The 14,110-nt window shown below is 43.8% G+C and overlaps 1 protein-coding gene across 4 annotated transcripts in view; it reads right to left on the bottom strand.

Annotated features, from left to right (window-relative positions):
* Positions 1-14,110, bottom strand: part of FBXW11 (F-box and WD repeat domain containing 11) — a 75,366-nt gene that overhangs the window by 48,672 nt on the left and 12,584 nt on the right. For 2 of the 4 annotated variants that reach the window (XM_080555869.1, XM_080555868.1), the window contains one exon: positions 10,173-10,274. The exons of the other annotated variants lie outside the window; for them this stretch is intronic. In XM_080555869.1, coding sequence (XP_080411995.1) covers positions 10,173-10,223 — 51 coding nt within the window. In that variant the 5' untranslated portion in view covers positions 10,224-10,274. The remainder of the gene's footprint in view (positions 1-10,172; positions 10,275-14,110) is intronic. 4 annotated transcript variants of the gene reach the window in all.

Raw genomic sequence — 14,110 nt, 5'->3', positions numbered from 1 at the left:
GATTTACATAATGGATGTGTAACGCTCCTGACCTCTGAAGGCCAGCACCACTTCTCCCTGCAACTGCAAGTTACAGTTCATTAAGAGAAAAAGCCTATCACTAAGACTCTACAGAAAAGGATTTGAGAACAGGGAGAAGAGTTGCCCAATGTCTCAGGTTCCCCTTTTGGGAGGATTATTTTTAATCCATCACATCAGTGATTCACTTCACGTTACAGCACACCCTGCGCACCGCCGTAACTGCGAGGTGAGCTGTTGCAACGGGCAGCAGACCGAAGCGGCAGCGTCGCAGCCGAAACCAACACGTTGTGCAACGAAGCCTGGGAGGCAAAGCTGTGACCGCTGCGGCGGGCCAGCAATCATCTCCTCACTTGCTGAAGACATTTGGGTTCGATGTCACTTCTGTAGGAAAACTGCTCGATGCTTCTTTTACTTCTGAGCAAAAAGAGAGCACCATCCAAAGTGCCAGCTATGGATTTCACCTCCCGGTCTGGAATCTGAAAGGGCTTTTGCTTCCAGCTCGCTGCACTGAAGGATAACTTTGAGGTTAACACGGCTTATGGAGAATTTAATAGATACTTCAGGTTAATGTGAAGTTTCTCTACAGGCACTTATGAGCACCAGGCATCCTGCATTTTTACTATTTAGACACTGAATTTGAAGGCGTTTGGCCCAGTCCTCACTGTTTCTCTCCAAGCACACACTTGTATATATGCTCAAGACTTTCAGACCACATTTGCTCTAACAAACTGAGCCTAGGTGTCCAGAACTGTACTTGGATTACTGTAAGATTATAGTAAATGTTTTTTGATATTATGTCTTGAATAAATCCTCTAGTTCAAATATCTTCAAAAGTTTAACAGACAGAAGTGCTGTGATTTTCCAAAGCAAGTCCCTGCGTGCATTCAAATTCTGCAATCGCGTGCACTATTCTAAAGATACCTTCACTGAACCCTTGTTCAAGTGATTTTTCAAACAGGACATTTAACAACGAGCTACGGAATATCATATAAGGAGAGAATTTTAAAGCCCTCTGTCATTCGTTAGTTGTTTTGTGGTTGTTTTTTTTTTAATACTTAGATCTTTTCATATATCCTATGTTAAATTTAAAGTCCTCTTTGAATGCTGGCCCCTAGTACATTTGGTGCCGTGATATTCACCATTTATCAGTTACAACAAGCAGGTTTCTTGACAAGAATTTTTCAATTGCAAGTCTCTAGTAGAACAGCCGGAGTGTCCACAGACACAAAGGATGTTTGCATCCATATACTTTACAGTAAATATTTTGAAGTTTATTAAAAAAAACGAGTGGAAGAGATGCCAAAAAACCAGGTTTATTCAGTAAGTGTAGTTCAGACCATTCCTGGCTAAATTATTAAGACAGATTTTGGCTTAATAATTGTATCATAAAGTATGGGTCAACTTGAAGAACGTTAAAAGCATTTAAGAATTCAAAAGGAAAGTGTTCAGCTTCAACAGGTGAAAGTCTCTAAGCGGCAGCCCAATGCCATCAAACAGAGTTCAGTACTTACAAGGTTAGTGAAAAAGTGGGATTAAAACCACCAATATTTCTCTAGGGCAAGAGCGTCAACAAAAACTTCTGAAGTTTTTGTTAAAACCACCTTGTCCAAAGCAGCAAGAGATCATTCTGGGCCACAAAGTTGTGCCTTTTCATAGTGGAGGCTTGCAAAGACGACTATTCTGCCACAGAAATATTATGCAAAGCAGTAAAAGGTTTTGGTTTTAGTTCCTTCTTTCACTGCTACACCACATCTTCCGTACCTGCCAGCTGGGTATTTGTAAGATTTGCTCAGCCCTGTTATGGGGTTTGTAGGCAGCCATCAAATCCTTGACTTTGACACCTCCTTTGATTTATTTAGATGCTATCACCAATTCAAAGAATCATAAAACCCACACCACGCATGCGAAAACTCTCTTGCACCAAGCCTTGAAGACCTCCAAACCAACTTGTCAGACAAAAATGAAGGAGACCAAGAAAATCCTGGTGCTGTCCTGCCTGCTAACACTGAAAGAATGAATGAACGTCCTTACAACGACCAGTCTCATCAAGACTAGTACTACTTATACCTGTAAAATCATGACTAATACTGTATCAAGCCTGCTGCTCAGCTCTCCACGAGCAAGGGATCTGATCCTCCTGCCTGTGACGCCTGACAAGAAGTCTGCCAGTGTTGTGTGAAGTTCCTGCATGAATTTAATTGCCACCTTAGCAAGAAATATTTGCATTTTTTGCCCCGTTTCCTTGAAAATTCTTTCAAGTGCGATAGAGCAAATATCTCCAAGGAAGAGGACTGCATCAAAGATACCTGGAACTGACTGCCTTGCATTTCCTCTTCCCCTTCTTAAGAAAGATTTTGCTCCCTCCCAGCTTAAGCATGGCATTATTAGAAGGCAGGTTGAAGAGCAAGGCAGTTTACTTAGCAAATTTCTTTGCACCATAACAGGGGCAGACAGCAAAAACACCCACGTCCTTTCCAAAGGAGACTGAGAAAGCCTGCACACGAAGGTGGGGCTAACTCCATCCCTCCGCTCCAAGATGCAGTCCTCCTGCAGATGCAACGTACGAGGTATCAGGAATAACAGCTCAGGCCCACTCCTTGTGAAGTGTATCAGGCTTACTGTGACTGTGTTAGCTTTTCTGCGGAACATAAATTTATGCTAGAAATGATGCTTATCTGTTGCAGAGATAAGCTGTGGCTTGGGATTTGCTGAAGCAAGGTCTAGCATCTCGTGTTGACGCATGAATCCATGGCTGAGAAATGTGCTTGCCTCCTTAGCGACACATCCTTCCCAGTCTGAAAAGATAGGGATCTCCAAACAGTACAACGGAGAAACACTAGCAAAAGGTACGTTAGCAAGTAAATAAGGACTAGATCTCTAAGCTCACATGATTTTCCCTACATTTACAGGTCTCTTCTGCAGCAGACTGCAGCTTACTGAGAGCACAACAGGGAGTCGAAGAACTACCGCTTGCTTTTGATCTCCATCAGTTTTCTACCATAAAAATTATGGATTAAGATGACTAATTTTGGAACACTGACAGCTCCTGAAAAGAAACCAAAGATGAGAGAACTGTCCACCAATTAAAGAGCCATAGGTAAAGTAACTCCAAAAGCTGTTTAGAAAGCAACACAGGCTCCTGAAGGACTCGCTCTGCTGTTCAAGCAAGCCTGAAGCTCACAGATGAAGAGTATGATCCTTAGTGCGCTCTAAAAAGGGCTGGAAACAATAAAAAAAAGCCCTCATGTATTTGGAAGAAAGCAAACAAGGGAGCTGGAGGCTGCGCAGGCGGCAGAGCTCCGAGAGCCCAACGTGCCCCACATGTCCCGCCTGCAGGCACCGCCGCTGCCAAGCGGGGTGAGCACAACAGGACCCCCTCGGCCGAGCTCAGCCACAAGTGGCTGAGCCCCAGTGTCACGCTAGGTGCCTGCTATGCCATGAAAATGCTTCTGAAGCTGCATGTGGCAGGGACATTTCAAGGCGGGGGAGATGTGGGACCCCAGCTTACAGATCCCTGGTCCGTACGCCAGCCTTGCGACACCAGGAAATGCTGTGCCTCCCTCAGGGAGGCCGCAGAGGACGAGCTCTGGTTCGTAGCTCCACACCAGGTCATCAGATAATGCTTACGGTAATCTGGCAAGTAACCACTCTTCTGCTTAAAAACACACACTAAGAGTTGACCCAATAAAGAGAAGGTCTCTCCGAGCCCCTGCGGAAAAGCAGGCTTCCTCAGTAAGTAGTCGGAAAACTGGAGCACTCAGATGCACAAGGAATGAGAAGTGCTTATCCCAACGCTTCCCTTCAGATAATAAACCTCTCCTTGAGCCCCCCCGATCTCTGCCTTTTACACAGACTTATCCCGTTGGTGAGACCACACCTGGAGCCCCAGGCCCACTTTTGGGGGCCCCATACCAGAACAGCCCGGCCACACCAGGGCACGGCGCAGCGGGGCACAAGGCAACGCCGCCCTCTGCCAAAACCTCGCAGTCGCAGCACATGCGGCTAACACCAAACCGAGACCAGCCCCCGGGGTCTGTAACAGATACTAAGAACTGGAAAAAAAAAAAAAAAAAGACAACATGAGAAACTGCTGAAGACAATCAGACTGATACCAACATTTAGAGCCCCCAGCTTCAATCACAACACCACCTCTGCTTCTAATACTACCGCTGCTGAGTAACGGGGAGAAAAGCGAATGCTTTTACACCAGACCTACAGACTTGGCAACTCAGGCCACCTCCCTGCACAAGAAGGCATACCGTGCCGATATCTGCCATCGCTTCTACAAACGCAACACTTCGTTTTACAGCTTTCTGTCTCAGGAAGAAGTCTGCTTAACGCAGAGGGACAGGCACGAGTATCCCAGATATTGGAGAGAACGCTCTGGTCCTTTAAAAAAAAGGAATTCAATACGCATCTCTTTTTTAATGGACCTGTTGGACTGCTTCCAAAAGGGAATGCTAACAGTCCCACTGTTTTGAGGCAAAATACCAGAAGACATGTCAAAGAAGTATTTGTAAATGATTTCGAACCTAACAGACGAAGGAAAGCAGTTGTCTGGCTACTCCAACTCCCTTTAACAGCTGTGTAGAAGAATAACATTTTCAGAAGGATGCAGACTCCGCACTGACAGGCTATTAATCACTTCCAATTTGTGATTTCATGCACTGTAGGAAAAGGTTTTAGTAGAACACATCTACTGCGCTCGGCATGATTTTAGGAATACGGCTTCATGTCTGTATCTGAATTTGTACTTTGAAAAAAATCAGTACAGCTATAAAAAAGATGCTGAAGTTTTCACAACAATAAATCAGTATTATTTTTCAAATACAATTTCTTCCAGTTATACTTTCCATTTTTGTACTTCTGCCTTATCTGAATAGAAACATCAACCAACAGAAATTCAGAATTAGTAAAGAGTAACAAGCAGAAGCTTCAGCAAGCTAATGCTGAATTGCATCCGATCAATAAATTAAACTTTCTTTGTGCCCTAGCTCAGCTGCGATGGCACTGAGATGCCTTACTGCTAAAAAAATCATTTCCTTTGCAGGGAATACTACTGCGAAATAAATGTTAAAACCTAATGCTCCACAGTTCCACTTGCAAATTCTAAACAGTAATAAATTATGAATTGGCCACTTCAAAAGGCTTTTAAGACCATGTTTTTGTGAGGACAGCTTCCAGTTATGGAGAGTAAATCAATACGCTCCCGTCTTAATCTATAAGCAGGGACAACACTGGCAAGAACTCAGTCAATGTCACCTTCCTACTGCTTGCCCACCGTCAGGACACACGATGGGAGAAGGAAAATGCAGAGAATGGGAACATCACAGCCGGGCACGGCGCTGCGCAAAGGGCCAGAAGGGGCAGGCACAGCACAGAAGGCTCTCACAGGCCCTGGGAGCACGCGGTGAGCTCTGGAAGTCCATCACTCCTGTAGCGAGGTGTGCTCTCTTAATGCTTCCACCTACGTACACCTCGCGGGAACATCCCTGGAGGTCTTTAAAAGACATTAGATGTAGAGCTTAGTGATATGGTTTAGTGGAGGACTTGGTAGTGGTAGGTCAGAGGTTGGACCAGGTGATCTTGGAGGTCTCTTCCTACCTAGACGATTCTGTGATTCTGTAACAAAACGGGAAGAGCAGGACACTGCATGCTGAAGGCTGAACGATTTATGAACAATAAATGAAAAGGTGTAGAAAAAACACATTGGGGGTTGTGAGTAAATAAGAGAAGCAGGAGAAATCTGAGCCCACTTTTAGAAGAGATATACTACGGTCACTTCAAAAAAGCAACAAAAGAGGTGTAACCAAACAGAAGGAGAAAGCAGTTGCTTGAGCAGTATTTGGTTACTAGATAAATTTCGTTACATCTATCTAATAATTTATTCCCCAAGCCTGATTTCATCACATCCTACGTTATGCAACAATTCAAAGAGAGCCATTTGAGTACTTATCTTCTCTTGCCTTATGATTAGTCTTCAGTTTAGGCTGGGGATGTTTACTTGCAGAGCTCGGAACACCGGGCGCCTCTCTGCGTGACAGCGCTGCTGGAGCTGCTTCCCACATTAGCATGGCAAAGCATTTTCAAGGCCACTGCAAAGCTTCATGAGGATGAAGCTACAGGAGGCGATGGATGCTCAGGGTTGCATTACACAACTGGTAACAGAACCAGTTTCTCTAAATACAAGTTACCAACACCTAAATGAGAGAGCGGGATGCTTTAATCGTGCAGTCAAATCCATATCAAAGAAAGGATGAAAACAGCAGCTATTTGAATCCAAGTGTGTTCATAACGCTAAGCTCCTGGCACAAAAACAATATTAAAGATAATTAAGTAGTTAAAAACAAGCCCTCTGAATCTATAGTAATTTCAACCATTATTAACTGGCATTTAATATACTCTTTTTAATACAACAGTTAACAAGTGACAGTAAGTGTCAAGGACTATTTCCAAACAATATTCATTATGATGAAAGTAAGAATGAGAGCAAACTTCAATACCACAATAGGTATTATTTTTTATTTAATTATGTCTCTCTCTCCATTCACTAACAGCTAACAGAAAACAGAGGGGAAAAATGTGTCCAGAAAACTGTAGAAACAAAGCAGGTATTTCACTGCATGAGAAAAGCAGAAAATACAAAATACGACCGCATCCTGGGGGCTCTTTCTTTGGGGCCCCCAGCACAAGGACGTGGGGCTGTCTGAGCAGGTCCAGAGGAGGCCACGAAGGTGATCAGAGGCTGGAGCAGCTCTGCTGGGAAGAAAGGAGGAGAGAGCTGGGGCTGTTCAGCCTGGAGAAGAGCAGGCTTCAGAGAGACCTCACAGTGGCTTTCAAAACTTAAAAGGGGCTTATAAAAAAGGTGGAGATCAACCTTTTGTTCTGTCAGGTATTGACAGGACAAAGAGGAATGGTTTTAAACAAAGAGAGGGAAGATTTAGATGAGAGGTCAGGAGGAAATTCCTCCCTCAGAGGGCAGTGAGGCCCTGGAACAGGCTGCCCGGAGATGGATGCCCCATCCCTGGAGGTGTTCAAGGCCAGGCTGGACAAGGCCCTGAGCAGCCTGATCTGGTGGGTGGCATCCTGCCTATGGCAGGGGGTTGGAACTGGGTGATCTTTAAGGTCCGTCCCAACCCAAGCCATTCTATTCTATGAAACTAATTGTAAAGAACTGTAATGCTGCCACCCAATCCGCTGGCATTAGGGGATTTCTGCTTAAATGTTACAGCTTAATTTCAGAAGAGCCCAGTTGGGTTTCATGACTGCTAACAGTACTGTGAAAACGCAGGGGTAAACCGAACCTCTGCTGCCTTCTTCCAGGTAGCGGACAGACCAAGCACTCTCGGAGCCTCCATGTTCTGGCAAGGGCTGAGACTGGGCAGCGCATCCCGAAGGCATTCTGCAGAGGCTCCAGAGTTCGGGCTAGGGCTCCTTCCTCGTTCTGGTCATCACTAACTGCTCTCCACACACAACACATACGGACAGCTGATACAACACCCAAATAACTTCTTCCTATCACTGAAGGGCTTCTCTATTTCCCTCCTTAAGCTTGCTCATCAGCATTGCTCGATCTGAATGACCGCACACCTCCTGGTATATGCGCTCTACCTGTTTCTAAACATGGGCTCACAGCTTAAAAAACAACAAAGGGCAAGTCACAGTGCCAAAATAAAAAATGGGGAAAGACAGCTGGTGCCACTTTCACTTCCAAGTTCCCCTTGGGACATCACTGAGTCACACGCCTGAAAGGAGAACTTTTTTTTTCTTAAAATATCTCTCACAGATGCTTCTAAGAGATTCAAAAACTCTTACTCCAGGTTGAAGTTCTACACACAAAACAAAAATCAAACTTCTCCACACACACACACACAAGACCTCTATTTCAGAACACAATCAAAACCCAAACCCTCTCTGCCTTCCCTCTCCGTCTCTCGGCACGGTGCCCGGCCAGCAGGAAGGCATGAGGGGAACGGGCCGGGCACACAAAACAGCTGCTCTCCATGCACCCGGCCAGCCTCAAAGCAACCCCACCAGCTTCAACAACGCACTTACACTTGCTGGGATGTAATTTAGTACTAGGATTTGTCAGCCACACGAACTGCTACTAATCTAGTTTAAAACACGCTGGGAACGTTATATTCCTCCAGGCACACGGAGCAGGAGGCCTGCACAAACTAACTGGTCTGTCTAAGACGACTGGCATTACAGCTGGCAGGTCTCCAACAACTCCTGAAAACAACACACCTTTGACAAAGTTTTCCAAGGGACACATCCTGACCTGACAGCTTCGTTAGCCACGGTTTTTAATGACGCCGCTGCTGGGTGGTAGCAGGTCTCCAGAAGTGTGGTATGTGGTAAACTACCACCCACCTGCCAACAGATGCTTTAAGAGGAAAAAAAACCATCCATACTAAAGAGGTTTATCATTAATTCAGGTGAACACTATTACCGAGCCCTTCCAGCTCCCCTGCCCGGGCTGGGGAGGGCCGCGCAGGCCGACCGGCCTCCGTGCAGCCGCCAAACCAGGGCAGACAGGCACCGCTTCTGAGACCGTTACTGACGGCACAGCTGCCCCACGCCTGAAGCTGCCCTCCAACTGCTCGACACAGCTGGGAGTAAGCGACAAACTGGGAAGGACTGGAAAGGCTTCGGGGCCCCCCAGCGCCACCGGCCACCTCAGCTCCAAGCGCCTGCTGCACAGCTCTGAGATGCTCTTCCGCCATGGACAAGTCAGGTACCACAAGAAAAAAGAAATTCCCATTCCTGAAAGTTTTATTTTACTTTTCCAACGAGAGGGTGAGTGTTGAGGATCGGGGAAAGAGAGCAGGAAGGTCTCAGACTAGAGCTAGCTTGCAAATATTCCCAAGACAGGCACCAAACCCCCGTGACTTGCACAGTCATGACTCGTGATACCCATGATTTGCCCATGATGCAGCGCCAATTTCTATAAGGTTCTATTAGCCACCCATACATTTATATTGGACATTTTTTTTTTCCCTGCAAAATAGTATTTCAAAATTGAAAACAAAGCAGTCAAACAGAAAACGGTTGTATTTTAACAGAAAATCTGAAACTTCAATTTGAAATGTAAATTTGCCAGAACATTTTGCATGCAAGAGGAGAGGTTTTCAAACACAGTTAATCTCTAAGGCAAGACATTCACGTTATCCAGTGTCTGAACTTAAATGTACTGGCTGCAAACAAAACTCAATTTGCTTAAAAGAAATTGCTTTCTGAATGAAAACTTAAGCATTTGTTTTGTACACATGAAAGACTGAACCACTGAGTAATGCTATCGTGTTAGAAAAGATACTAATATTAAATAATAATTATGTTCTGCTAAAAACTTTGCATTCAGAAACACTTCAGGAAGTGCCACAGAGTAACTATACATTTACTTTGCAAGGTAAATATCCTGGGAGGTGAGAACTTCACTGGTATCAAAATCTCCTTTTCATTATTTATCTTTTTCAATCCCTCCCACACCTGTAAAGAAACACAAGCAAATCCCCCATCTATAAATTACGCAGGCCCAGCTTTAACTGTTTACTAGCAGCAAAACAACAGAGCTTGATTTAGTGATCTTCTGTGAGGACTGACCCCCATCCCTTGCTCTTCCCTTCTTAGCAGTGAAGAGGCTGAGTTACTCTGTTAACGCAAAAGGCTCCCCGACTCCAGGCTAACTACTCTGCATTCAGGCCTGCGCAATGACTAAATGTAAGGCTGTAACCAGGATCACACTTGGTTGAAAGTAAAAAGCTTATCCTTTCTAAATTAAATCACAAAAATATTACAGGCTATGCAGTTCATTGCAATTTAAGAGAAATGGCAAAGCTCATTGCATATTTTTTTAAAAATTAAACAAGAAAGCAAAACATAGCAGGCAACATGCACAACTATGCTACTTATATCACAACTTCAGTAAACAGGCAATAAAACACAAAAGCTCTCCCCCTCCCGCAGAGAACCTACTGTACAGAAAGCCCTCTTAAGGTGCACTCCTACAATGCAGTTAAGTAGAAGGTTTCAGCAAAGGATGCACAAAAAACATTTAGCAGACTTAACAATTTGATTAAACAGAGTCCTGAGAGTTTAACAATGTTCAACAGCATACGCATAACATTTACAACAAGAAAGAAGAAAGGCACCTGGAGACATCTGACACTGGGCATGCTCTGCAGGCATCTCAGTGCGCACATGCTCTCTACCAGGTTGGAGCAGCCTAGCCACAAAGACCTTGGCACAGAACACTGCAGGGTGACAAAAAGGAAGGAAGAGAAGAAGCAGTTAGATGCCACAACAAATCACTCAAGGCAGGCAACTCATTAGTACGTTAACGTGGGTACTTATCTATGGCATTTCTACATTAAGCACGAGGTTAGTGGCCAAGGGTAAAATAACAACTGAAGATCCTTTGCAGAAAGCGAGCCGTCCCTCTGTCCTACCAAGGATAACGAGCTCATTTCCCTCGTCCCTCTGTCCTACCAAGGATAACGAGCTCATTTCCCTCGTCCCTCTGTCCTACCAAGGATAACGAGCTCATTTCCCTCGTTTGCAGCCTGCAGGCTTCAGTGCAGGGTGGCAGTGACAACCCCATAGCAGGATGGGAGGTGCGGCAGCACGGGGCCAAAAGCCCAACAATGCAGGTTAAGGGCAGGGGCAAGTCCCCAGAGCATGGTCCTGGGGATTTGGGGGAATTAAGGCTTGGCACCCCACCCCGTCTCATCTTTCCCAAACTATTTGTGCTTATTTGTTCTGACAGCAGAGCCTACGTTAACTCCTGAGGTCACGGTCCACGTATCGGGGCGCTGACACAACCAAAGCGTGTGCTTTAGAAGAGGAACGCCACCTGGCTATGTTTGGGTTGCAAGACCAAGTTCTGCTTACTTAAGACAGTGTCCTGCTGCTTTAGTGGGTTATGGGGGTATTATCAGTTACACGTATCCTGTAAGCCAAATTATGCCCTACAAACGTTTATCACTCATACCACCACCCAAGCCCAAAAGAACCAGGCTTCATGACCCAATTCCATGCTGCTGACACTACAAGCGAGGAAAAGTTTGGAAGTGTTGTTTCATTGCTTAAGCTGGAGAAGTTCACTGCAGACAGACTCTGCAGCCCTTTTACAGCTCAGTGATATTATTTCACAGTTCCTTTTAAGGGTACAATAGTAACTGCACAACCACCAGAGAAAGCTAGAGAAAAGGATTCAATTACCATCAGGCAGCTCACAAACCCGGCTCCAAAATTTGGCTCTCGGTATTTTTCACATGGGCTTCCAATTTAGTTGTAATAAAGACCAAATCATTACAAGACAATCCCACAGGTCACAGCTGAAGCAGAATACCCCAGGTGAAGACTTGGGGAGACCCTTGTTGTGCCAGCAGGGAAGGGAAGGAGGGAACCCAGAGCAACTGAGGAGATAAAACCTTTATTTAAATTTTCGTTTCATATCTAATGAATAAAACACAAGGAAGCGTAAGACTTTCGTCCCTGTGCTTAGGAGAGATTAAAGCAAAAACAAGACAAGAATGATCCCAGCAGGTAAAAATAAAATTATTAATGCTATATTGTATGGTCTTTTCCTTCAATATCAAAATAGGCGAGTTTTAGATTATTAAAAGATTCTTTAAAGCTTAAAGAAACATGATTTTCCAGTTAGCTACCGATTAATCCAGTAGGTCTATGATCAGTTTGCAGTAAGATGACATGCCCTCATACAAACAACTGAAATTCAGGTCCCAGACCTGTTTTGGACAGTCAGCCAGTGATACTAGGGAAACTATCTCAATTTCAAGATCGTCAAAAAAAGAGTATGTTTAAAGACAGGGGATGTACCGTTCAAATCTATTATGATATTGAAGATGTCGGACCTTAATCAGACCTTACAGTTCTACCTGAAAAGTGCATACAGGTACAGAAATCTTCCTTTCTGATCTGTGTCATTATTTGATCCTATTTGGCACAGTATCTCGATGGCGTTTCAGCAGCACTGAACCATCAATGCTCAGTGCATTTATTAAAGCCTAAATAAGTTTTTGAATTTTTAAATACAGAGGCCCAGTAAAAATTTTAATTCTGCTCACGTCACTTCGTTGAAAGTCACTGATCACGACTCACAACAACGTTCTCTCCTAACATCTCCAAGTCCGATGTACAAAACCGTGTGTGATCGACCTACACGTGCAGACTTCCCAGGTACCCTGTCAGCCCTCCAGTGGACTTCAGGAGCCCACAAATCACAAGCTAAAAATCGCTGGTTTAGGCCATCAGACTGTGCTTGCCTTTAGGAATTACTTTCGCTAAGCAAGCTGAATGTTAAGAACTTAAGTGAAATGTGGGTAACTTGAGAATAACTTTTTAATTTAGTTCAAAACACATTAGACAAGGAGGCCATTTCCATGCCAAGCTTAAGCCACACAGAAACCTCTCCACGGCATTACGAAACCCTGAATGAAAGGATTTATAAAAACCACTGGACACTTAACTGCAGCAATGCTATTGCACAATCCTACAAATTAAATATTGCATTCTACTTCACACTAGAACAGGAATGTGCAAATATTTGTGCGCTTCACTGACATGTTATTTCTTGACCCTGTCTGCGTATGAGCTGCTGGTTATAAATAAAACCACAGCAGCGTATTAAGACTCCTAATTTGTGAATAACAAGGACCTGAACTTATACCCTCACTTTCCACTTGCCTTTCATCAGGATCCCAGGGAGCTGCAGCACAATTCAATAAAAACTGGGAAAAGTGTGTTAAACTCACTGCACAAAGTACTGGTCCTAGAGATGGTGGTGCCAGCCCCCAGTGCACCGCAGACAAAAATGGAGTGGAAAGATAGCTACCTCATCCAGGACAAAAAAACAAAATGGCCAAAAAAAAAAAGACCAAACTTTAGGAAGTCAACTCCTGCTCCACAAATCTCTGCGGCTGAGGTCAGAAGTATGGAATATCTTACTGAAAGGGTTTTTTGTTTGTTTGTTTAAAAAAAAAGGTGCAATACTGAATGAATTTCATGTCAGTGCACAAAACACATGGGTATTTTCACTGGCTGGCGGGCATAACATTCAGTGTACATTTACACCAGCGTCAGTCGCACTGGCAGACAACAAAACCATGGAGGTTAAGATAAGGCCAAACCTCAAGTTTTAAAGCTAAATCTCACTGCAGAGTTTTAGGTGACACATCAAGGCTGCTGCGCTCCTCTGAAGGCAATACTCAGAGGGGAGCAACAAATGGATGCAAGAGGGGCTCTCCAGCAACGCAGCAAGGAGCAAATGATCCTGAAACAATAAATACAAAGAGAAACCACTGTTCTGACCTTCTGGATACCTTATGTTCAAAAAAAATTAATACCTTAACGCTTTGGTAGGCCAGCCTCAGGAACGACATTTCAAGATTTAGGTTTCAATCTTAAGTCACAAATTCAAAAAAAAAAGTATGCAAAGGTTTGAATTTGCATTCCACGCAAAATTTTAAGTCTTATCAGTTAAAACAAGGAATATGCTTTTAAGTCTTTCAGGTTAGATGCTAAGAACTTCTTATATGAATAGTAAAGCATCAAATTTGTAGGTAATAACTTTTTAGGATAAAGGTTAAAGAATTCAACAGCCCCTGAACAATATAAAGTTTCTGTTCACTTGGGACTTTGCACAGGTGCAGAGCACCATTTTGTTAAAGCACTGTAAAATGTCCAGAAACCTTTGGTTTCAGTGCATTTAAAATTAGAATTCACATCCAAACAGAAACATTCACCATTTTATACCAAGTTAGCTCAAGAAATGCACATGGACTAGCACCTGTGCTCCTGGTGGAACTAACACACTACAGCCAGTGATGGAAATGCTGCGGTGTCATAGTTCAGAAAGCATTAGCACCACTAGGCCTTCTTAGTAGAACTTTTATAAAAGTATTAGAATTCCGACCTCAAACATTTCCACCAAAATTACATTCTTTTCATTTATATAAGATAATTTAAGGATTCAAAATGTATTGTGGGACATTTACAGATTTTGAGATTCTGTTCTTAAGGTTAAAATATCCTTGCTTTTGAAAAAGTTTCTAGACAGTTAAAAAGA

The sequence above is a fragment of the Anser brachyrhynchus genome, assembly GCF_964034855.1.
Source record: "Anser brachyrhynchus genome assembly, chromosome: 14".
Taxonomy (NCBI): Eukaryota; Metazoa; Chordata; class Aves; order Anseriformes; family Anatidae; genus Anser; species Anser brachyrhynchus.
Note: the sequence above shows the minus strand (reverse complement) of the source record. Positions and strands in the feature narration are given on the sequence as shown.